This window comes from Protopterus annectens, chromosome 14.part0, assembly GCF_019279795.1.
Source record: "Protopterus annectens isolate FY-2018-M chromosome 14.part0, PAN1.0, whole genome shotgun sequence".
Classification (NCBI taxonomy): domain Eukaryota; kingdom Metazoa; phylum Chordata; order Ceratodontiformes; family Protopteridae; genus Protopterus; species Protopterus annectens.
In genome coordinates, this window is record NC_056748.1 from 752,066,338 (window position 1) to 752,091,080 (window position 24,743).

Genomic DNA, 24,743 nt, shown 5'->3' on the forward strand with positions numbered 1-24,743 from the left:
AAATTGTCTGGAAGTCAAAATATTTGAAAAAAAAAATCATAATAGAGATGGATTCATCCATGTAATTTCCAACCACCAAAAGGACCATCAATACATCAACAAACAACTGCTCGGCAAAAAGTAAATCAATAAGAAAACCATAAACTATAATGCTACATACTGGTGAAAACATATAACTTGTGTCAATCCCCAGTTAATCCATACCAAAAGATTGTTTCAGAGCTTCAGCTATGTACAAACAGCTTTCTCCTAAAAACTTAACTCACTGATATTTGCCTTGCTGTAATTATAACTGTAAAAAAATGTTTTTAAGTTTATTCTGTACCTCAGTGATTCTCACTGTTACGAGATGTAATCTCTGTCATATTGCATGAGTACTACATCCATAATTTGCTGTCTCTCTGTCTCATGCATTGTATTATTTTATTTTGTGTTATTTTTGGAGCTTTTCTCTCCGGGCCTCCACTGAAAATGGACCTGTGTCCAGTTGGACTTTCCCGGTAAACAAATGTAAAATAAAATAAAATAAATAAAAATAAACTTCCCTCCAATCTAAAGCCATTTGACATTTAGACATTTTAATTTGTGCAGAAGTTACTCACAGACTGACAGTTTACTGAGCTGTAATGCTGACCTTCGCTTTTGAAAAAAAACAAATTCCCAGACTTTGTCAATAGTTCAAAGTCTCGAGAGGATTATTTATTATATATTTATTTATTTTTGGAAAAAAATCTTTAAAACTGTCAAACAGATTACACACCCAGAAACACAGAAAAGTTATTGTGATTATGTAAACCACAGACTGTTGCAAGAAATCAAAGTCACATTAGCACTCTATACTTATGTCCGAACAGATGAATCATACCTGTCAATTCCAAAAGAAGTAAAGTAGCATAATAAGAAGGTTATTTGCAAGGTTACATGGCAGTTTATATTGGAAATAAGCAGAGATATTAAAAAGGTTCTGTTTTTCATAATTATGTCGAAAAGTCTTCCAAGGTAAATACAACTTCTGATTTAGTATGGAACCATACCTCTCAACCTTAGAGCAAGAAATCTGGACAAAGCGAAAAATAAAAGTGGGACACAGGCCCAAAATTAGTTATGCATCACAGACACCATTGAAACTAGTTATGCATCACAGACACCATTGAAACAACTGTAGCTGCAAATATTATACATCACTTATAATCTTTCTATCCCATCATTGTCAGTTAAACATTATATGGCTCATTCATTCCTGCCTTCTTTTGCAACAAAGAAAACCATGCTTTGAAATGACAAATGCATTAAAAGTAATAAATAAAACACATTGCATCAACATCCTGCAACTTCCTACCTGCAAGCAACCACAGAGCTTTCACTGAAACTAGGGCTGCATGTTCCCCAGAATGACAGTTCTCCCTAATTTAGTCTAATGGTATACAATCTACCAGTATCTGGACTACCTGAAAGAAATTCAATTATGGCCTGTAAATTGAAAGTACACTTTGTTTAATTAAACTATATTTCTAAGCCCACTTACTATATTTTTTTCAGTAACATCCCAATATCCATTTCCAGGTCACTTTACAAGACATTGGCAGTGGTAGACTTGGCATCCTTCAGAACCCCACAGGCCCACGCTAATACATTGTCCATTAAATGTAAATATCCATCCACTGTAAATGGCAAGAAGCTATGTCTTAAAAAGTCTACTTCTGGCATGCGTACCCAAGTATTAGGTTTTGAAACAAAGAAACATATTCTCCACAAGTAAGTCTCTGTTTTTAATAATCATCTACTGTTGCAGCACTCCCAACACATAAGCACACACATTCACACTAAAATCCCCAACATTTAAAAAATGACATTGTGCCCATTTGATTTGCCAGTATTGATGATCAGCCAAAGTTATGCTTACTGTTGTTCAATCTACCACTGCTTAGAACCCACCAATTAAAAAACAGTACTAGGTGCTTTTTTGTTTGTGTGAAAAAACAATACAACTTTATATACTACAGTCCTACATAGTCAGTCCACTACTGACACATTACCCTAGGCTGCTGTCTCATTCTTACTCCCTGGAACTGCATTACTTTGGATGACTACTTTTATTTCCTAAGCAAAAGACACAAATTGGAAGATGAGGCAAAAATCCAGACATTCTTTGAAAATCCATACAGTTAAGAGATATGAGTTCATGTTCAATACAACACTCTCCCTGTCAGGAAAGCCGCAATTTAATGAAAGTGTACTCTTAATGTATGATGCATTTGTGAGCTAACTTGTTTGTGTTCAGTAGGTAGACTGATCATTGTTAGCCTCTTTGTGCATGCATCTCTCTCTGTCATGCACACATATACACACATACACACACACACACACACACACTCACTCTTCTTCTACTTTCACGCACACAATTCTGCTTTCATGCATGCACTCACTCACTCCGTACTTACCTATTAACACAGGTAATTGCTGTCCCTTTCAAAGGCAACAGTGGCCAATGCATACATGAGTTCCTCTTCAGCGAGAACACACACACACACGCACACACACACACACACACACACACACACACACACACAAACACACAAACACACACACACACACTCTGATTGTTCAGTGCAAAATAATGGCGTAAACACACTGACCTTTTTTGGCTCAAAAACAAAACTAGAACGGTGCTTTGGTGCATGCACACACCGAAATTAGCATTACAGATCACGGGAGTGAAAAATACAAAACAAAAAAAAAGTGTTTTGGGGCATACGTACATTGATGCTGCAGTTAGAGGTTGAGGGCCACATGGAAGAGCTCTGAGGGCCGCATGCGGCCCGCAGGCCACAGGTTGGACACGCCTAATGTAGACCTTTTTTCTTCTCCTGTGGAAAAAAAAGCTCAATATATCTTATCCTAGGATAGTAACACAGGGAGCCTGGGTAACAGATGCCTTCCCCATGACATTGACAGGAAGTTTTCTCTATACCTTTCATCCATGATCCTTAAATCCCAGGAATTTACAGAAGTTAAAAGACGGCAAGCCAAAGTCCTGTTCATAGTGCCCTTTTGACCTAAACAGTATTAGTTATGTCTTTTACTGAACTTAGTAAGGATAAAATCATTCCTGCACCTCAGTGTGATGATCTCTCGACTATGAACAAGAGTCCTTTATGCATCACGGTCCAAGAACTCTAAGGTTGGAAGTATGGATTATTTAGCCATTGTTCCTTTTAAGCACGTTTTCAGAGGACATTTAGTCAGAGGCCTGGAAAACAAATGCCAGGAAGTCTTGCCTCAAAAGAGATCAGCACCTGAATGCTGTATCTGTGTCTTTCTTCCTTACATGCCTGTCAGCCCTTTACAAAACAGGGTTAGCTTATGCCTTCTTCAAGGTACATTCTTCACCCATCTCCTTTTCTGTGTTGTGGGATCCCCTGTCTATTCCTTGTTGCTAGTAAAGCAGTTCCTTGTGCTGGGGTCCTACATTTGACACATCAAAAAGAGACGCATTACTTCATGTGGCACCTTTGTCATGTATTAGAGAAGTTGCCTTCTCCACCTTTGAGCTAGCTGCTTTAACATCCCTTACGTTTCTCTTGTGGGGACTGTTACCTCTGCTAAAATAATGTCTGAGTTTCAGGCCTTCATTTGCAAGGAACCCTTCCTCATCTTCCACAAAGATATGGTCACCCTATAGACCAAACAAACCTTTTTTGCCCAAGATGGTAACAAAATCATCACTGAAACATGCCCCACATCTGCCAGTATTCTTTCCATTATCCCAGAACAAAAGGAAGGCATTGTACCTTCATTGTTTGCACATAGACAACTGAGATTTTACATAGACAAAACAAGGCAAATTAGAAGATGTGATCAGTTATTTATTTCATTTCCTAAGGAAAGGCCAGTTTGAAGACAGAAAATGTCAAAATGATTAGTCCACTGCTTTTGCTTCTGTTATCCATTTTATGCCATTTTTTTCCCTGGTCATTTCAGAACCCTTTCAGCTGCAGCCACTACTGCCTTCTTTGTGGTGGTCAAATGCACATTCTGTCTTGGAAGTAGCTGCTTAATCACCTGTTTGCATTTCTTCCAAACATTACAATGTGGAATATTGCATCTAACACCAGAGCAGGATTTTCCACACCCATTCTGCAGGGGCACCTGCAGCCATGTCCTTCCAAGAGCCAGCAACCCACTAGTTCATAAGCTCTAGGAATTTTACCAAGAATCATTAGTACAACAGTGAATTATACAATGGCAATTCTACAATTGTATTAGGAAGTTTCCATAATTGTAGATATTCGAGAAAGTACTATTTCATTCCTCCAGCTAACCTCATTTTTCTGAAAACATGAAAACATTCTTGGGTATGGGTGGGTAATGAAGTCCCCTTCCCCTGTTACTTCCCTCTCTGTTCCATTAATCAAGCACACCCTTTCCTCAGGGCTGACTCAGAACCTGAAGAAGCAACTTGGGAATTTTCTGGTTGGATTTCTTCTCCGGGGATCACTATCAGCAGGGCAACCAGTGCTCTGGCACAGGTTAAGAAAAAACACAAGAGCCGTACTAGCCATATCCTCATGTCCACATGTGAGTGTATCTGCCTAGCCAGGAGAGGAAGAGGTGAAAAGCTCTAGAGATTTGGCCAGTTGTTTCACCATCTCTGACAGAAGTTCCTAAGATTCATTACTGCATTAGTAAATATATTCAAATGTCTACAGTTATGGTGAATGTCTAACTCATTTGTACTTTAACAGCACTAAAAGGTGCATATACTTTAGTCTTGTGCTAGAACATTCACAGCAGCAGTCACATAAGTGCTAGAAATCATTACCTGATCTAAAAGGTGTAATGCACATCACATTGCCTCACACAAAAATAAAAGTGTGGCATAGTGAAGTTTCTTATAGTTTTTAAAGATGGTTGATCAGAAGTGCATTTCACTGCTGACTTCTCTGTTTGTGGCAGTGCTGCACATCTTACAGATGTTCTTCATGTTTCACTGTTGCAGTCATCACATTTGGGTTATCCCCTGCCAGGGTAGCCCTCTGTTGGCCCGAATACCAGCGACTTAGTATTTCTGCATCGGTTGCTGTCACTTGAGGACAGACGTCAATTCGTCAGTGGTATAAAGTAAGGCAGCCAACGCCATTACATCAGTCTTTCTTGCCATGGAGCCTGAAGCAGAAGCAGTTCGCACGAGTGCTGGTCGGCCGCTACCTGAGTTTTCATCTACTGAATTGAAGTTGAAGTCTTCTAAAGCTAAGTACCCCGTCGGGGATCCTTTTTTCTTGCACTAACCGATGTCAGAAAAAGTTAATAATTGTCTCGCCTGTGGAAAGCAAATACCACACCGAGACTTCCACTCTTACTGTGTCACTTGTTTAGGCCAGGACCACACTGTCTCCTGTTGTTGTTTCTGTGGTTTCTGTGCTTTGTTCAATGCCAGAACTATCCATCGTCGGGCCCTTATTGTAGCCAGATATTTTTGCTTACAATCCTCGAATTCCGATATGGCTTTTGTAAGCCATCCAACAGCAGATCTTTCGAAAAAACATTCAGTTAAAGACAGATACAGAGTGTACAGGTCCAGACCTACCGACGATGCTTCCGTTAAGCTAGTCGTCAGTTTTCCAGTATGAGGCCCTTTCGCAGCCCATGATGCCTGCTTCTGTTGATTCACAGGACACTACATAAACCCTTTTTGGAGTCCGGTATGCCGCAAAACTCTTCTTCGACTAAGGATCCTGTGGTCATCTCTACCTTGGATGGGTCCGGAGCTGCTGAGCAGGCACCGGCTTCCAAGGAAGTCCTTCGCACTACTGAATCTCAACAGAAACCAACGTCTTCTTTCGCGACTACCGTTCTTTCAAAAACGACCCAAGTTTCTTAGGCCCAGGGTACAAACCACACCCAAGAAACAGACATCCCACTCTCAGGCCTTGCCTCAGTCTCAAATGCTTAAAATGGCAGAAGACCTTGTCGTGCTGATCAGGGGAAGCCAAACTACCCCCTCCAAAAGGAAAAGAGATCTGTCCCCTGTAGTTTTCATCTGAACAAGAGTCAGATGAATCTGATGCATCTGAATATGAAGACATGCAACCCCTCTCCACTTATGAGGATTCTGATGCAGAGGATTCCATTCCTTCAGCCTCTTCCCCAGAGGATTTTTCCTTTGGGGAAACCCTGCATACTTTAAGGGAGCATTTCCAGTGGGCGAGTCAGAACTACCCTCGGTCTAAAAAGAGACTCGGGGAATTCCTAGATCTTCTACAACACAGACCCTTGGCCATCCAACCAGTGCTGGATGTTGTGGAGGATGTTTTCCTCGAATCCAGCTTAACTCCTGACGCCCTCCCTCCTGCTCCCAGAAAACCAGACAGGTACTGTAGAGTCCCTGACTCACACAAACATCTTTTTAAAAATCCTACAGCTGACCCTGAGGTCATTTCTCAAGGGCCAAAAGGGATTAAAGCAACCTCTGCTGAGAATCCCACTCCCTCAGACAGGGATTCCGGAGCATTTGACAGATGAGGTAAAAATGTATACACCTCAGTTACTCTTGCTTTAAGGGCACTAAATTGTCAGTTCCATTTGCCGAAATTTCAGCAACATACTTTGAAACTCCTTAAACAAAAAATGTCTTCCTTTCCTGCTTGGGCAGAATCTAAAGATTTGCAAGAGTTACTGTGGTTTTGCCGCACTAGAAGCTTCTTTCAGGGCAGCAGTCACTGGATCTGTCATTAGAAGGCATGTATGGCTTAAGGAACAGCCCCTGCTAGACCATCTCAAATTTAAATTGTTGGATGCTCCCTTGCACAAAGATAACTTATTTGGCACTAAGGCAGAAGGTCTTAAAAAAGATGGAAGAAAAAGCAAAATCTATGCAAACAGTTAAGGATTTCTTGCAGGTCCAGCTTCCCAGGTTTAACAGGCATTGTCCCTCCAAACACTAGTCCTTTCCTGCTCCCACTAAACCGGCCCAGTCTAGGGCCCGTGGAAAAAGACCCCCCCCAGACAGCAGTCACAGGGAATGCAGAGATCTAAGCAGTGGACTACCTCCACTTCAAAACCAGGGAGTAATAAGCCACCCCCTTATGGTAAGAACTCACAATGACTTACCTCCTTCACCTCCTCCCTCTGCTTACCTTCACTTACCCCTAGGAGGAAAACTCTTCTTTCACTCAAGCACCTGGGCCACCATTACCAAGGACCACTGGGTTCTGAAAATTGTGTCTCAGGGATACAAATTTTCCCTCCACACCCTTCCAACCCCAAAAGGGCTGCCAGATCTACCACCAAGTCAGTGGGCAGAGGCTCAAAAGCAAATCCTTTCCCTGCTCTCTGAGGGCATAGAGCACGTTCCTACAGAACAGATAAGCCAAGGATGTTCATCGTGCATACAGCTGCAGTAATCACAGATGGGTTTTCTGCCGTCAGGCGGTCCCTCGGACGGCTGAATTCCAAAGTCTTGGTCCGGCGTCGGTTGTTGTCGCTCTCTCTCCTGACGTCAGCGAGGCCAGAGTATATAAGACACAGCCGATGCCATGTTCTTCAGTCTTTTTTGCCACACGGTGCCCGAAGCAGAAGCAGTTCACAAGTGCCGGTCGGCCAGCTCCTGAATTACGAAAATATTGGAAACCGAAGTCTTCATTAAAGCTAAGTACCCCATTGGGGAAACTTTTCTTGCCTCAGACCGATGTCAGAAAAAGTTAATAATTGTATTTCTTGTGGGAAGCAAATACTGCATAAGGATTTCCATTCCCTCTGCATACCTTGTTTAGGCCCAGACCACGATGTCTCGGGCTGTCGCTTTTGCGCTACTTTCAATAAACGCACTATTAAGCATCGGGCGGAGTTCGCCCAACATTATTTTGGTAAAGCCTTTGATTATAAAATGTCGTCGGATACTCCGACTACCGTTTTGTCCAAAAAACGCAAGGACAAGGACCGACACGCGAGGCCCGCGGTCCCCGCTGACACCACGCCAAAACAGGCTACACGCGGTCCGGTTCTCAGCGAGACGCCTTTGCAGTCCCTGACTACCGACGACACTCCTTTGGCGGTGTCCTCTGCACCCGAGACCGCTGGTACCTCGGCCCTTTCCCAGACTACAACCACCGAAGCCTTTGCTAATGTTGAGCCTACTAATGTGGATAGGTCCACTTCCACCCATGGTGTCTTTAGACCCTCATCTTCTTTTTCTATTAAGGCCTTTACTAAATCCAAAGCAGCCAGGCATCTCAAGAGGCCTGTTACACAGGGCCCATCTCCAGGCCCCATGCCTAAAAAACAGATGCTTAAAATGGCTGAGGATTTAATTACTCTTATCAGGGGTTCGCAACCCCCTCCAGACAAGAGACCCAGAGTGGAGGAAGATTCTCCCTCTTCTAATCAGGGATCCATTTTATCAGAACATTCTGATGTAGAGGAACACTCTTACTCTCATTTGAGGATTCGGATGCAGAGCAGTCCATTCCTTCTGTATCTCCTCCTGAGGATTTTTCCTTTGGGGAAACCTTGCACACTTTGAGGGAACACTTCCACTGGGAAGGCCAAGACTTTTCAGATTCCAAGAAAAGACTTAGGGAATTTCTTTTGTTACCTCAACACAGACCTCTGGCCATACCTCCTGTTTTGGACATACTTGATGATGTTTATTCGGAGGCTTGCCTTAACCCGTATTCTCTGCCTCCTGCACCAGTCAAACCTGATAGGTACTATAGAGTGCCTAACTCTCACCAATTTCTCTTCAAAAGCCATAATGCTGACCCTGAAACCATTTCTCAAGGCCCCAAGGGATTGAAGGCCTCCACTGCCAAGAATCCACTTCCTGCAGAAAGAGAGTCAAGATCTTTAGAAAGGTGGGGAAAAAAGGTATATACCTCGGCCACCTTAGCCATGAGGGCCTTAAATTGTCAGTTTCATATGCTTAAATATCAACAGTTCCTGTTAGCACAATTAAGGAATAAAATGTCTCAACCTGAACAAGCAGACTTGAAGGAGTTACAGGATATGATGCATAGTGCAGAGCAAGTGGGTAAACACACTTTACAATGTGGTTATGATGCCCTAGAGGCCTCAAGTAGAGCGGCTGCTACAGGATCAGTCATTCGCAGACATGCCTGGCTTAGGGAACAAAACTTGCCTGATCATGTGAAAGCTAAGCTTCTAGATGCTCCTTTACAAAAGGATGTGCTGTTTGGTACTAATGCTGAGGAGATATTACGGAAAATGGAAGAAAAAGCCAAATCTATGCAAACTGTCAAAGCTTTATTACAGGTCCAACCACCACGTTTTAGCAGAAATTGGCCTTCAAAAAACTGGTCCTTTCCAGCCACTGACAAGCCCCAAAGAGGTAGATACAGACGCACAAGGGGCAGAGGACAATCACAAGGATCATACAGAGGCCGACAATGGCAAGCTCCAGCACCAAGAGGTGGCGAAGACAGTGCACAACAATACAGGAAACAAACCTAATGACTCCCTCATTTCCATGCCAAGCATGTCTCAGCTGTCAGCACCTTTGGGAGGAAAGCTAGCATTATTTGCAAGAAATTGGCATATTGTCACAACAGACAAATGGATCCTGGACATTATAAACAGAGGCTACAAATTTCAATTCCACACTCTTCCAAACATGAGAGGCATGCCAAACCTACCACACAATCAAAGGGCAGAGGCACAACTACAAATTTCAAAGCTCATAAGAATGAGAGCTATTCAAGAGGTACCTACTCACGAACAAGGTCAAGGTTTTTATTCAAGACTTTTTCTGGTACCAAGGAAAGGAACCGACTGGAGACCCATTTTGGACTTATCCATCCTAAACACTTTTTTATTCGTACCAAAATTCAAGATGCTCACATTACAGCAGCTTCTTCCCATGCTGGGCAAGGAGTTTTGGCTGGTAACATTGGACCTCAAGGAGGCATACCTGCATGTCCCAATCAGACAAAGCTGCAGAAGATACCTCAGATTTCTTGCAGGTTCAATCACTATCAATTCTCTGCATTGCCCTTTGGCTTATCTACTACGCCCAGAGTATTCACAAAGTGCCTGGCATCAGTGATTGCCTACTGCAGACTTCAAGGGATACAAATTTACCCTTATTTGGACGACTGCCTGATCCAAGCGGACAGCAAACACATACTTCTGGAACATCTGGCATATGTAACACGGTTACTGCATTCTCTGGGATACACCATCAACAAAGAGAAATCCAGGCTAACTCCATCTCAGAAAATAACTTTCCTGGGTGCCAACTTGGACACAAACACCCAGATGGCCTATCTTACACCAGAAAAGCAGGGGCAACTAACTCAGTACTTCAAAATACTAGCAAAATGTACCAGGCTTACTGCAAGGAAAATCCTGCAGGCTCTGGGTTTCATGGCATCTTGCATTCTTTTAATCCCATGTGCCAAGCTGCATATGAGGAAACATCAATGGTACCTAAAAAACCTATGGTCTCAACACAGTCACAGTTTGGAAATAATAATACCAATAATTCCATGTTTGCAAAAGGAATTTCTATGGTGGGCCCAAGCATGTCAAGAAAACACAGGCCTCCCATTCTGCAAGCCTCAAGCAAAGCAAGTCATCACAACAGATGCCTCAGATTACGCTTGGGGGGCGCACATGACGGGCAGGTGCATTCAGGGCGAATGCTCTCAAAAGGAAAAGCACCTTCACATTAATCAAAAAGAAATGTTAGCAGTAATAAATGCAATTACAGCTTTCAAGGACTTCCTACATCCAGGACAATTACTGATAAGAACAGACAACACCACAGTAATGTGGTACATAAACAAACAAGGAGGAACACATTCATACCCCTTGTGCAGACTAGCCATGATTCTTTGGAACTTGGCTCTGGAATGGCAAATCGAACTTCAAGCACAGTACTTGCCAGGATTGGAAAACACGCTGGCAGACAATCTAAGTAGAAATATGACAGATCCACACGAATGGAAGTTACATTCTCAGGTGTTCACAGAGATAATCCAAGCGTGGGGGAGGCCAGACATAGATCTTTTTGCCTCCCACAGGAATCATCAATTGGAAAAGTATTGTTCGAGGACTTCCCATCCAAAGGCCTGGAGAGTGGACGCCCTTTCATTCAGTTGGACAACATGGACAGTTTACGCATTCCTACCTCTGCCTCTTCTGCCCAAGGTGCTTCTGAAAGCAAGAGCGGACAGACCAAAGATGATACTGATTGCTCCAGATTGGCCAAGGCAACACTGGTACCCACTCCTGAGGAGCCTAACACATACTCCTCCCTGGTCCCTGCCTCTAATGCCTCTTCTGCTGACTCAGCACAGCTACAAAACTCTTCACAGTCAGCTGAAAACACTCAATCTCGCTGCATGGAAAATTCCATAACACCACAACAGACCCTACTCTCCAAGGAGGTGCAGGATGTCATTTTGGAGGCCAGAAGGGCATCTACTAGAAAAGCTTACTCCGCAAAATGGAAGCGGTTTTGCTCTTGGAATGAGAAAAAAAGGCCAGGACCCTAGAAAACTGAGCTTGCCTCAGGTATTACAGTACCTAACAGAGCTGCTGAACAGTAGACTATCATTTTCTTCCATAAAAATCCATGCCTCAGCCATTTCTGCAGAATTCAACACGGATCCTCCTTTATTTTCTCACCCACTCTTACGACAGTTCCTCAGAGGGGCTAAGAATATAAGACCACCAAGGAAACAACCAATACCAGCCTGGGATCTTAACTACATACTAGAAAAATTAACATTGCCCCCTTTTGAACCAGCTGCCTCAACAGATTTGCAATATTTGTCCTGGAAAACAGCCTTCCTTCTGGCTATCACGTCAGCTCGTAGGGTTTCGGAACTACAGGCCCTCATGGCAGTGCAGCCCTTTCTCATTTTCCATCAGGACAGGGTTTCCCTTCGTACCAACCCGTCATTTATGCCTAAAGTGGTATCCAGGGTAGCTTTAAATCAAGCCATACACCTTCCTACCTTTTACCCCAATCCTCAAAATAAAGGGGAAAGGCTGCTACACTCTTTAGACATCCATAGGCAGCTATGTTATTATTTGGACAGAACAAAGTCCTTCGGGAAATCAGAACAACTCTTTGTATCCTATGCTGTAGGGGCTCAAGGGAAGCCAGTTACAAAACAGACTATTTCAAAGTGGATAGGCCACTGCATACGGTTTTGTTATTCCTATCATGGGAAATCTGTTCCTACAGGTATCAGATCACACTCCACCAGGGCCACAGCTACCTCTACAGCCTTCCTCAGAGGAGTTCCTACCAAAGATATTTTGGAAGCAGCCACTTGGAGTTCTGTACATACCTTCACAAAACACTACCACCTGCCTTTATATTCCAAAACTAGAACAGGCTTTGCCACTGCTGTGTTGCAGGGCATTCTGGCTCAGCCCAGTTCCTCCTAGTACCTACCACCCTGTGCGTAGCTTTGGGACTCTACCCATCTGTGATTACTGCAGCTGTATGCACGATGAATATAGTACAGTTTTGTACCTACCATAAATGTAGATGTTCGAGTGCTAATACAGCTGCAGTACAAGTTTCCCTCCCTCCTTCCCCACTTGGTAAAGGCATGGGGCCGAACACCCTCTTCATACTACCTGACTGGGTTATCCTTCTATGGTTTATTTGCTTGCAACTACTGATTTTTGGATTATATTGCATTGTTTGTATATACATAGCAACATTATTTATGTATTGCCTTCCTTCTGGGGGCACCTGACATCTGGGGCAAGAAAGACTGAAGAACATGGCGTCGGCTGTGTCTTATATACTCTGGCCTCGCTGACGTCAGGAGAGAAAGCGACAACAACCGACGCCGGACCAAGACTTTGGAGTTCGGCCGACCGAGGGACCGCCTGACGGCAGAAAACCCATCTGTGATTACTGCAGCTGTATTAGCACTCGAACATCTACATTTATGGTAGGTACAAAACTGTACTTTTCTACTCCAGACTTTTTCTGGTACCCAGAAAAGAGGGCAGCTGGTGCCCCATCCTCGATCTAGTTTTTCTAAACACCTTCCTGGTGATCCCGAAATTCAAAATGCTCACTCTCCAGCAGCTGCTACCCATAATCTCCAAGGATGCTTGGCTAGCCACCCTACATCCAAAACAGGCCTACCTACACATTCCTATCAGGGAATCATGCAGGAAATATATCTGTTTCAGGACCGAATCTCAACACTTTCAGTTCTCTGCACTTCCCTTTGGCTTATCTACTGCTCCTAGAGTTTTCACAAAGTGCCTGGCTCCAGCCATTGCCTTTTGCAGACAAAGAAATATTCAGATTTACCCATACTTTGATGACTGCCTTATTCAGGCAGACAGCCAGGGAAAGCTGCTCAAGCACCTGGCCTTTGTAAAGACCGTCCTAACCTCCCTAGGGTACACAATCAACAAAAAGAAATCCAAACAGGTGCCTACCCAAAGGATAATCTTCCTGGGAGCAAGTCTGGACACAGCATCCCAGATGGCATACCTTACACCAGAGAAACACATTTTCCTGACAGCCTACTTCTCTCAACTAGCCATCAAGCTCCAGCTAACTGCAAGGAAGATCCTGCAAGCTCTGGGGTTCATGGCATCTTGCATACTACTCATACCATATTCCAGACTGCATATAAGGAAACTTTAATGGTACCTAAAGAGCCTTTTGTGTCAACACTCTCAAGACTTGGAAACTCCTCTACCTATAATTCCTTGTCTCAGAAAATATTTTCTTTGGTGGGCAACAGCATACGCTCCCTCAACAAGGGACTCCCTTTCTCACCACCCCCCGCTTCCCAGACCCTCACCACAGATGCATCAGACTATGCTTGGGGTGCACACCTGTATGGCAGGTGCATACAGGGCCAATAGAGCCCACAGCAAATCCCTCTGCACATCAGTCAAAAAGAGATGATGGCTGTGCAGCATGGTTTGATAGCTTTCAAGCCCCTTCTCTCTCCAGGGGTTCTCCTGATCAAAACAGGCAACACCACTGTGATGTGGTACATCAACAAGCAGGGAGGAACTCACTTCTACCTTAATGCAGGCTGGCCATGAACTTTTGGCACACAGCCTCTGCCATGCAACTACACCTGTTATCACAATTCCTACCAGGCACTCTCAACTCTCTGGCAGACCAATTAAGCAGAAATCTTCTGGACCCACACGAGTGGCAACTCAACAGAAGTATCTTCACCCTAATAACTCAGAAATGGGAAACCCTGAAGGTTGACCGCTTTGCCTCCCACACCAACCATCAGCTCAACATATTCTGCATCAAGGAGCATCACTTAATGGCTTAGAAAGTGGATGCCCTGTCCTTCCCCTAGGTCAATCTATCAGTCTATACCTTTCCTCCCCTACCTCTCATCCCCAGGGTACTGCTCAAAATAAGGGAGGAAAAACCAAGGACCATTCTTATAGCTCCAGACTGGCCCCACCAACACTGGTACCCTTTGCTGTGCAGCTTGTTCCCGCTGTCTCCATGGCATCTTCCTCAGATTCCAAACCTCCTGACCCAGAGGGAAGGGAAATTCATGCATCCCCAATTGCAGACACTCAGTTTGGCAGCTTGGCTTATTCCCTAACCCCAAACCAATCTGCCAACCTCAGTAAACAGGTTCTGGATGTTATATGTGAGGCCAGACACCCTAGCACCAGAAAGTCTTATGCTAATAAATGGAAAAGGTTCTGCACCTGGATTCAAGCTAAGGGAGCCAATATGGCACAGCCCTCCCTCCCTCTCATCCTGGATTACTTAGCTGACCTACTACACAGTGGCCTCTCTTTCTTCTCTATAAAGATTCATGCCTCTGCTATTTTTGCTCATTTTCACACTGTGCAGCCCCTTTTCTCACACCCTTTGATCAAACATTTCCTAAGAGGGGCTAGCATCTCGAGACCACCCAGATGGGCACCACAGCAGCTTGGGACCTTAACTTTGTATTGGAAAAACTCACCCTGCCCCCTTTCAAACCAGGTTCTTCTGCAGAGCTAAACTTTCTCTCCTGGAAGATAGAATTCCTTCTGGCCATAACTTCAGCAGGAAGAGTCTCTGAGCTGCAAGCACTCATGGCTGTGGGAACCCTTCATCATCTTCCATGCAGACAGGGTATCCCTCAGAACTTACCCATCCTTTATGCCCAAAGTGGTGTCCAGTGTGGCTGTCAACCAATCCATTCATTTGCCCACCTTTTTTCCTAATCCCCAGAACAAGGGGGAAAGGATTCTTCACTCTCTAGATGTGCACAGACAGCTCAGATTCTATCTAGACAGGTCTAAATCCTTCAGAAAGTCTAATCAATTGCTGGTTAGCTTTGCTGCAGGGGCAGAAGGCAAAGCCATCTCCAAACAAACCATTTCCAAATGGATAGCACACTGCATCCATTTCTGCTACAAACAGCATGGAAAACCTCCCCCCAAGGGGATCAGGACACACTCCACCAGAGCCACCTCCACCTCTGCAGCTTTCCTTAGAGGAGCCCCACCAGGGACATCCTGGAGGCTGCCACCTGGACATCTGTTCACACTTTTACAAAGCATTACCACCTGCCTCTCTTCCCCAAATCCAGGGCAGGGTTTGCCTCTGCGGTCTTGCAGGGCATGCTAGCCAGCCCCTAGTTTCCTTGACTGCCTCCCCCCATTTCCTCAGCTTTGGGAATCAACCCAAATGTGATGACTGCAACAGTGAAACACGAAGAACATAGTACAGTTGTGTACACTTACCATAAATGTAGATGTTCTAGTGTATTCACTGTTGCAGTCCTGGTTTCCCTCCCTCCATCCCACTTTTTTCACTTTCTCCTTTTGTTACCATTCTTCCTTGTTGTTTTCCTTTCCTTACAAGGGACATTTTGGTATTTATTTCCACTGATGGGGTTCTTCCACCAGAGCCTGGCCTCCTACTTGGGGGCTCCTGACAGGTTAGGGAAAGAAAAAACTGATGTAATGGCATCAGCTGCCTTACTTTATACTACTAATGACATGACATCAGTCCTCAAGTGACAGAAACCGATGCAGAAATACTAAGTCTCTGGTATTCGGGCCGGCCGAGGGCTACCCTGGTAGGGATAACCCAAATGTGATGAGTGCAACAGTGAATACACTCGAACATCTACATTTATGGTAAGTGTACACAACTGTACTTTTTAAATGATTCATATCAATTTGTGCACTTACACTTTTTCTCTACTAGAAAATTCTAGCATAAACAAAATATTAGTGTTTCACTGGTCATAACCCACAAGTTGCCTGTTAAAAAAGATGTCAAAATTCACCTCTTGAGCAATTTTTTGATGTATATTTCTTGAGCAAACAACTTTTGTCAAAACCCATTCTGAGAAAGAAGAAAACACTTGCAAACCATTGATTATAAAATAATAAAAGTAGAAAACTACAAAAACAGCATTTTTGCAGGGGTCAACCTCCCATACCCCTGTAACCCTGCATTCTTAAGTCCAAGACTACACAATACTGGCAGTAAAGAGAAACTTCCTAATCCTCAATAAACCTTGATGTTGCTTTATTAAACGGGGAGGTTATCAATGAAACATGGCAAACAATGAAAAATAGTTAATTCCCATGTCAGCAAAACTCCCCATGACAAACTGTATGACTCTTCTTAAATGTGTGTGTGCATGTGCGTGCATGCATCTGTCGCTTTGTTTGCAGAGCAGATAGATCTTTTTCTGGGTTTTTACATATTTATCTGGCACTGACAAATCAGTTTACTGTTTCATATGTTTTGAGTAGCAAACATACGATTGTACTTCCATTATTCTCCACATGTCTAAACAATACCGAATTAGATGACCTAAAAAGAATTGGTTACATTAAGCAGTTTTGTTCCATTCGTCATAACAGCTGTCCCTTCCAGCTTTATGATACATTCTAATAGTATTTGTCAGCTTGTGTGGGTGCGAATGAGTGAATCAGCGTGAAATATACTTAAACAGCTTTGGTGAAAGAAAGCAGTTTACATTTACAGTATATGTGCATCTTAACTGAATGTATTGATATGGTGTAAATTATGAGTAATGCACCTTACAAAAAGTACAGGGGTTTTGGAGAAGAGTTTATCTGTCAAAAATTGCATGAGCTGCACATGATTGCATTTCTCTAGTATTTTTGAAATATAGGTGATAGGATTACCATAGGTTTATAGTTAGTAAACAGAGTTGAAGTATCTACCACCTTTGTGAAGTATGATTATAAAAGATTTTTTTAAATGGAAGGGACATAGTTTTCAGTTATTGGCCAGTTGATCAGAATGGAGACTAAGAAGGCTAATATGTCTAAAGTGATTTTTAGAAAATCAGTGGAAAAGTTGTTAGCAGCCAGAATTGTCGGTTTTCATTGTTTAGCAACTTTTTTGAGTAGGGGTAGGAATAAGATGAAGGGTAAATCTCTGTAAGTGGCTTAAAGGTCTGGTAGGAAGTGGCAGGATGAAGTGGAATGGTCATCAATCAGGGATATATGATGGCCTGGATGAAGTCGGAGATGAATTGAGTGGCAATGTAGTCTTTATTTTTAGTCGTGGAAGAGGGGGGTGTAATAGCATATCCTGCATACAGTAGCTATTTTAGGGATACCCAGAAAAGTTTGGGATTACTTTGCTGCTTTTGTTGGAGGCTGATATAATATGTTTTCATGTTTGTTTTGACATGTTTGTTGGAAGGTTTTTTGAGGACGGTATATTTAATTATATTTTTGTACCATTTATTCCAGGTATTGTCCTTTTGCAGCATGAGTTGTCTGGTCTCCTTTGACAACCATGGAGGTGTATTAGATTTTACTCTTTCTATTCTTACAGGGGCTAAATTATTTAGAATTGTCAGAAAAGTGTCATTGAAATTAAAGACTGCTTCATTCAGGGGCATAGTCCCTAACGCATTCCAGTTGTAGCAGGATAAAGTTAAGATGAATTGGTCTTTGTCAGATTTGCTTATGTTGCATATCTGATTATAGATTACTTTTTTAGATGGGCTATATTGTTCCCTTATGACATAGGTTGAGATGTGGTTGCTAACAGTGTTTGACAAGCAACCATATGATTTTTACTTTGTTAGGATAATTACTTAGAATCCAATCTAGGATGGATTTCATGTTAGTATTTTTCTGGAGCCTAGTAGTGGAATTTATAAGGTGGGAGAATCAGTGTAGGTGTATTGAATCTCTGTGGCTTTATTTATTAAAGACTTTTCAGTCAATTTTAATATCCCCTAAAGTGAACATTTTGTGATGTATGTTATCAGACACCCATTGGATGATATTTTCAGCATTGTTAATATTATTACCTGGTGGAATACAGAGTTCTGAGATATAAATGTTTTTTCTGTGGTTAATTTTGAGATGAGCTAATAGCAGGTTGGCATTATGGAATTTTGAGTCGTTTAAGTGGAGTGGGGTAAGCTCTAAGATGTTTTTGTAAAATCTTCCTGGCCTTTTCTGTTTCTATCCTTACCAAAAAAAAAATGTTACTTTTAACCTATTGCATAGGGCATATCTGACAAGAAGCTGCCATAGCATGATTGACCTTACCTTGGGCATAAATTGTTAGCAAACAGAATTATCAGGATATAGGATGGAGTGTAGGAATTAACTGCATAAAGGAAGTTGTAAGCATATGGCATCTGGTTGACATGTTTTCTCTGAGTATTTTTTTTTTTTTGTTTGTTTTTTGAGGGGGTTCCTTCCACTGTTGTGTGCTGTTTGCTATGTTATCAATCCTGTTCAGACTATCTTGCAACCAAGACTCCTCCCACACATGACCAGATTAACATTTCCTCACTTAGAGCCGCCCAAGTAGCCGAGTCGTTTGAGCAAGATTCAAGAGGACAGAGAGGAAATCAAGGTGGCTTAATGTAGTGTCATCTGACAGCAGTGGGAGACATTTTGTCTTTACACATTGCACACAGTTCTGTTCCATGCACAACATGTGGTAACATCAGTCCAGAATTAGTCCAAGGATGATCTGGCAGTACAGATTTTTTGTGGCAGGATTACAGTCACAGGTCTCCACAGTAGCATGTAATCCAGCTGGAAAATCCTTCCAAGGAATAGGTGAAGTGTCAAAATGCTGCTCAGTCTTACCCACCCAGCTAACATATCAGGGACTGGGTCCACTAATCGAATACGGAATACAGTCAGAGGTCCATTTCTCTGCGCTATGGAGGGGAAATGGTAAGCATTTGTATTAGTTTACTGATCTTATCGGGGAAGGAGAATTGTGAGAGATAAGAATTTAATTGTTTGCAGAACAATATGCAGGAAAACAATAATTGTTCATACTTCTGGGTATTGGCTACTTAGTTAAAGGGTTTGCAGTAGATATTTAGTAATTTAACAGATCATGCAGATCATACCTGAGTATCCTTTAAAAAGTGGCAGATTCTTTAAAAAAAATGATTTCTTGAAGTCATGTTGCACAGATAATATTTACTGAATACCCCTTGCGCGTGCGCACACACACACAGCTTTTAAAATCTTTTTTAAAAACAAAGTCTTTAACAGTTATACTGTGGTCATCCAGGCCTGTGATAACACCACTTTAACTTCATAAATTTATTGATCTCTCACATTGACTGATTGCAGTGCTTGCCAGTCAGCCATCCTTTGTTTATTCTTGAGAGTTGTACTAGCCTACATTTCAGCTGTTCATGAGTGAACTATTTCTGACATGGGATCTGGTAGTAGCACTATGTTACAGAGCCATAGTATCACATTTAACCAGTCATAATTCCATTCTTGTTTATTTACATTGTGTAATGGTTGATTTAACATGCAATAAATCTTGAAACGTGTATGTCTGACTCTGACAATAATTTTGATGTCTTCTTCAGGTTTGCCAGAAATCTGGTGAGATCTCCTTGCTGAAACAGCAACTGAAGGACACTCAGGTTGAGCTCTCACAGAAAGGAAGTGAGATTCTTGCACTTAAGGTTCAGCAGAGAGAAATGCGGACAGAGCTCCAAACCAAGGAGGACCAACTCCAAGAAATGCAAGAAGCAATCCGAACTAAAACTCTTGAGTTAGAAGTCTGTGAAAATGAACTGCAGCGAAAAAAGAATGAAGCTGACCTTTTAAGAGAAAAAGTAGGCAAATATGAGCAAGAAATCCTTGTCCTTCGAGAGGCATTGTCCAGCAAGACATTGCTCAGTAGACATGGACTTTCCCACTTTCCAGAGCAAGATGATCCTTTTTTACTTTATGAAAGTGATGAGGCCAAAGTTCAGCGACAAAATGTGGACACACTGCAGTCCCTGAAACACCATATGGAGCGCCTGAGAGCTGAGCTTATATATGAACGAAGGAGAAATGAAGATCAAATGGAAAGTTTTGAGGAGGAAAGGAGAACATGGCATGAAGAGAAAGAAAAAGTAATCAGATACCAAAAACAGCTTCAGCACAACTACATCCAAATGTATCGTAGAAACCGAGAGTTGGAGCGTGAAATGAGGCAGCTCAGCTTGGAGCTAGAAGCTAGAGAGTTGGATGAATTTGATCTTCAGGGTTCAGAAATCAGATTTGAAGAGATCACTGCCACGGAAATCTGAGTCGAACTCTGATGTCTAATTTTTGGTTACAGTTAACGAATGGGGTAAGCTCACCAGAAAGCACACGCGTGCAAACATTATTTATACATAGCCTGCTTATACAGAGAAACATGCCCCTTCCTTTAATTTTGTTGCCTTGCTTCAGCCTTGAACTCTAGAAAAATAGAAATGCTGTTATCAGGCAATGTGGCCAATCAGTGTCATGCATAGGCAACTAAATTTCAGTCTCTTCTGTGTGGTTTGTAACATCTGTTCCTCCTTCTCACCTGCAAAGTACTGCTAACACTGTGTTTTAGGTTACGGATTTCTTGCATGAAAATTTTGCAATTCTAGAGGACAAAAGAGTTGTGACAATCGCTCATTACCAAAATACTGGAGACCAGATCTATATCATTTTTTTAACATTCAGCTACCATGGATTGAGTAATTTGCATCACTCTGAGCAGTATTTTAGTCATGATACCAAACTTCTTGATTACAGAATACAGTTAATTCAGTATAGGTACTTCTAAGGCACTAGGTTCACGGACTCTGGTTTATTCAACGATTGTTTATCAGATTGTTCCATTGGAAATGTGTTCTAGTATGGTACTGTACAAGGCAGGTGCATACTTAAGAACTGGAATGAAGGAAGGCAGCACTGTGGGTACAATCAAGTGTTCTCTGGTACCGTATGGTTTTGTAGGCAGTAAGAAGTGGCTGCAAAGCAGCTGAATGATAATGTGTAGTGCCCAAGGGCAACTCTTAGTACCATAGTGAAGGAACAAATATAACGTGTCTTGCACTGAAGAGAACTCATTGCCTTTGGGGTACAGAGGAAGAAGCTGTACTATGATTCAGAAACAGTCTGTTGTCAAATTCGAAGACAATGTTTAGGAGCTGTGATGTGAACTTTGACACATTACTGCGTTACAAACTTTGTGTATTGTGTATATGAGGGAATAAGAACAAAAATCCTTTGTGGTATGGCTACACAAAACTAACATGGTCTTTGCACCCGCCTGTTAACAGTACACAAATGTAATAATTTTGAATCTACACAGTGGCATAAGTGCATAGTACACAAACAGTAGCTACTGTGAGTTGCAAGAAGAAGAAGAAGCAGTAAATTCAGCAATATTATATGAAGAAAATCTGTTTAAATCAGGACCTTCATCAGGTAACTGTGAGAAGACTTTTGGGTAGACATTGTATATGAGACACAAAAGAAGGGATCACACACTCTTCTGTGAGGCCCGTATTAGCTAATTTTTATACAAGGACAAACATTTGTATAACTTCACCCTACACTGTGCTTTTTACATATTAGTGATATTTATTAAACTCTTGACATGGGATCTGCAGATGTTTAAGGTTACTTTGCTTTATGTATCATTATCACTCTGAGATTATTGCCACCAAACCAGAATGTAAATAAAATGCAAGAAAAGTCTAGGCACAATTGATCTCATTGCTGATATAGAGAAGGTACAGTATTTAGTGTGCACTTAAATAACTCTTTTGCTTCGAGCTGAGAGTGTGAGCCATTACATTATAATTAACACAAGATCAGTGTGCAAGCCAGAGATAAACGCCATGCTAAATTAATGTTGAAAAGATTATGTATTAAAAATGCATAGATTCATAAATTAGTACTAGGCTAACTGTCCTCGAGGACCATTTTAAGCCTAGCCAATTACCTCATGTTAGAATCAAACCCTGCATCTTGTGTTTCTAAGGTAAGCACCTTAACCATTAGGCCAACCTTCCACCCCTGGTGAGATAACTGGGAGACTTAAACCTTCAGGTTCAATTCATTTAAAGGTAAAGCACTCACATGAAATACTGTAATGTCACTGTTGAGATAAATTATTTAATTTGCATTTTTATAGATTGAATTCTAACACCTCTATTACAACGAGATTTCCAGTTATCAGATCTAGTTTGTTAGTTGACCCAGTCTTTGTTCATCTGTTTATAACATGCAATTGGCAAACTATAGAATGTAATTAGATGACAAGATGTCTGGTGATTCCATTTCTCTTACCATAATTTTTTTAGGCATTTTGATCCCAAAAACCCCATGAAATTTAACATAACTCTCTCTTTGAAACCAAAAATGGTGTTTTTTCCCTTAGTTTTTAATGACAATTTCAGGCTTCTCATTTGTATTGAAATACACAGTGTGCCTATAAATACACAAAATGCTTGTAAAGTTGTAACTTATAGTTCTTTGCTTTGGCATGTCATCATATTGATGGACAGCAAACACTCTGAACAGGCTTGCCAAGGCACTATAATATACCCTGCTTTAAAACATTACATTAATCCAGAAGAGGTAGGTAGTTTAATCACCTCATGTGAACTGCCCACTTTTAACTATTTCAATAAAATTTCCTTAAAGCAATTAAACAGAAGTATTTATGCTTGATGTCCTCACTGCTAAAAACCTCCATGGCCAACATATTGCACTTAATCAGTTTAGTGTATTCAAAAAGTAGTTTGTGTGTACCTTAATAAGCTTTATAAGTTATTATGGCAGCCTTTGTAGGTTAGCATGAAAACATTCACTTTGAGTGACACTGCTTAGTTGCAGTGTTATACCCTTTTGTGTTTTATTTGCTTGTGAGCAGCATAGAGAACAAACAGTAAGTAATATTCATCTAATACAACCACTCTACTGTTCTCTCCTTCTCACTCCACGAATTACAGCAGCTATTGTCCAAACATTTCAAATGTATCAGCAATTCTGCTCACAATGGAAAACTCCAGGAAAACAAAAGACCATATAGTAAAATGCAAAAATTTATTCTAGCGCCTTGGTGTGACCACCTTCAAGGAAGATTCCTTGAAGGTGGTCACACCGAGGTGCTAGAATACATTTTTGCATTTAACTATATGGTCTTTTGTTTTCCTGGAGTTTTCCATTGTGAGCAGAATTGCTGATATATTTGAAATGTTTGGACAATAGTTGCTGTAATAAGTAATATTCAACTTGTAGTGCCTTTATTATGACATCATAGTTGTCATCTTCACCATGGCTGTGATGTAACAAACCATATAAAAGGCCATTTGGACTATGTGTTGTGTAATGGAAAGTTTATAACAGAAAGGTGATTTTGTTAAGGGAATGTGGAAGACTAGAAGATATTGATGTCAATACAATTTTATGACATTTCACTGACAGATTTCTCTTAATACAGTTGCTATTTATCCAGTCTGAAGCTCTTAACAGCTCAGAGCAAAAAATGTTGTAAATAACCACATTTAGAAAACAGTAGCAGTCTTTGTATATATTCTGTAATTGACGAGGCCAATGGCAGCTCTGGAAACATATTTACCATTATTTTCAAGGCCATGCTGTTCTGTTTCAATGTCCTCATAAAGTCTGGAAACTAACCATCACTCCTTGAATGTCGCTTCAGAGAGATAGACGTACATGTGTTTGAAACATCATAAGCTTGAAATGAAACATTCACATTATATTCTTTTGTACAGCTTGAAGGCTAACAGCTAAGAAGATTGCTCCTATTGTTGATGCCTGTTATAAAATCATAGTGGTACTTTTTTTTTTTTTTTTAAACTGGCTGATGCCACAATAATCTGGTAGGAAGACTTTGGGAAGGAGACCTCAGTACCCGCTCTGTTGTACCACCTCCTTTTTTACTGATACAAGAGAAAGAACAGACAGTACAATGAGCTTTCTAAGATCTCATATTGTGCTAAATGCACAGTGATAGGTTAGAAAATGTGTGTATGCATAGCATTATTGAAATACATCGATACATTGCAATGGTAAGAACATAGACCACAAAAGATCAACAGCAGAAATTATGACAGTCAACTGTGCATGCGCAAGGAAATTCCTCATTTTTGAAAGCCCCCCAGCATCCCCCACACGCCCTACTAATAATATATACCAACTCTAAGTTCACATAATCCCCTGGGGAAAGGCAATATTCCCCCACACCTGTTGACTATCCACATATGTCGACCAAATGAATCTATCAGAAGTCGACATTGTGGTGTATTGATTTAATTCAGTAGACCCATGTATATATATATATATGTGTGTGTGTGTGTGTGTGTGTGTGTGTGTGTGTGTGTGTGTGTGTGTGTGTGTGTGTGTGTGGACACCCATACATTGACAGCAAAATGTCAGCAGTGCCCACGAATGTATACTACCATGCATTCTTTGAGAAACAACCC

General features: G+C 41.6%; 1 protein-coding gene across 2 annotated transcripts in view; it reads left to right on the top strand.

The window, feature by feature from the left end:
- LZTS2 (leucine zipper tumor suppressor 2) overlaps positions 1-23,280 on the top strand; it is a 1,975,510-nt gene extending 1,952,230 nt beyond the window's left edge. For both annotated transcript variants that reach the window (XM_044056488.1, XM_044056489.1), the window contains one exon: positions 19,842-23,280. In XM_044056488.1, coding sequence (XP_043912423.1) covers positions 19,842-20,555 — 714 coding nt within the window. In that variant the 3' untranslated portion in view covers positions 20,556-23,280. The remainder of the gene's footprint in view (positions 1-19,841) is intronic.
- Positions 23,281-24,743: the final 1,463 nt, after the last annotated feature.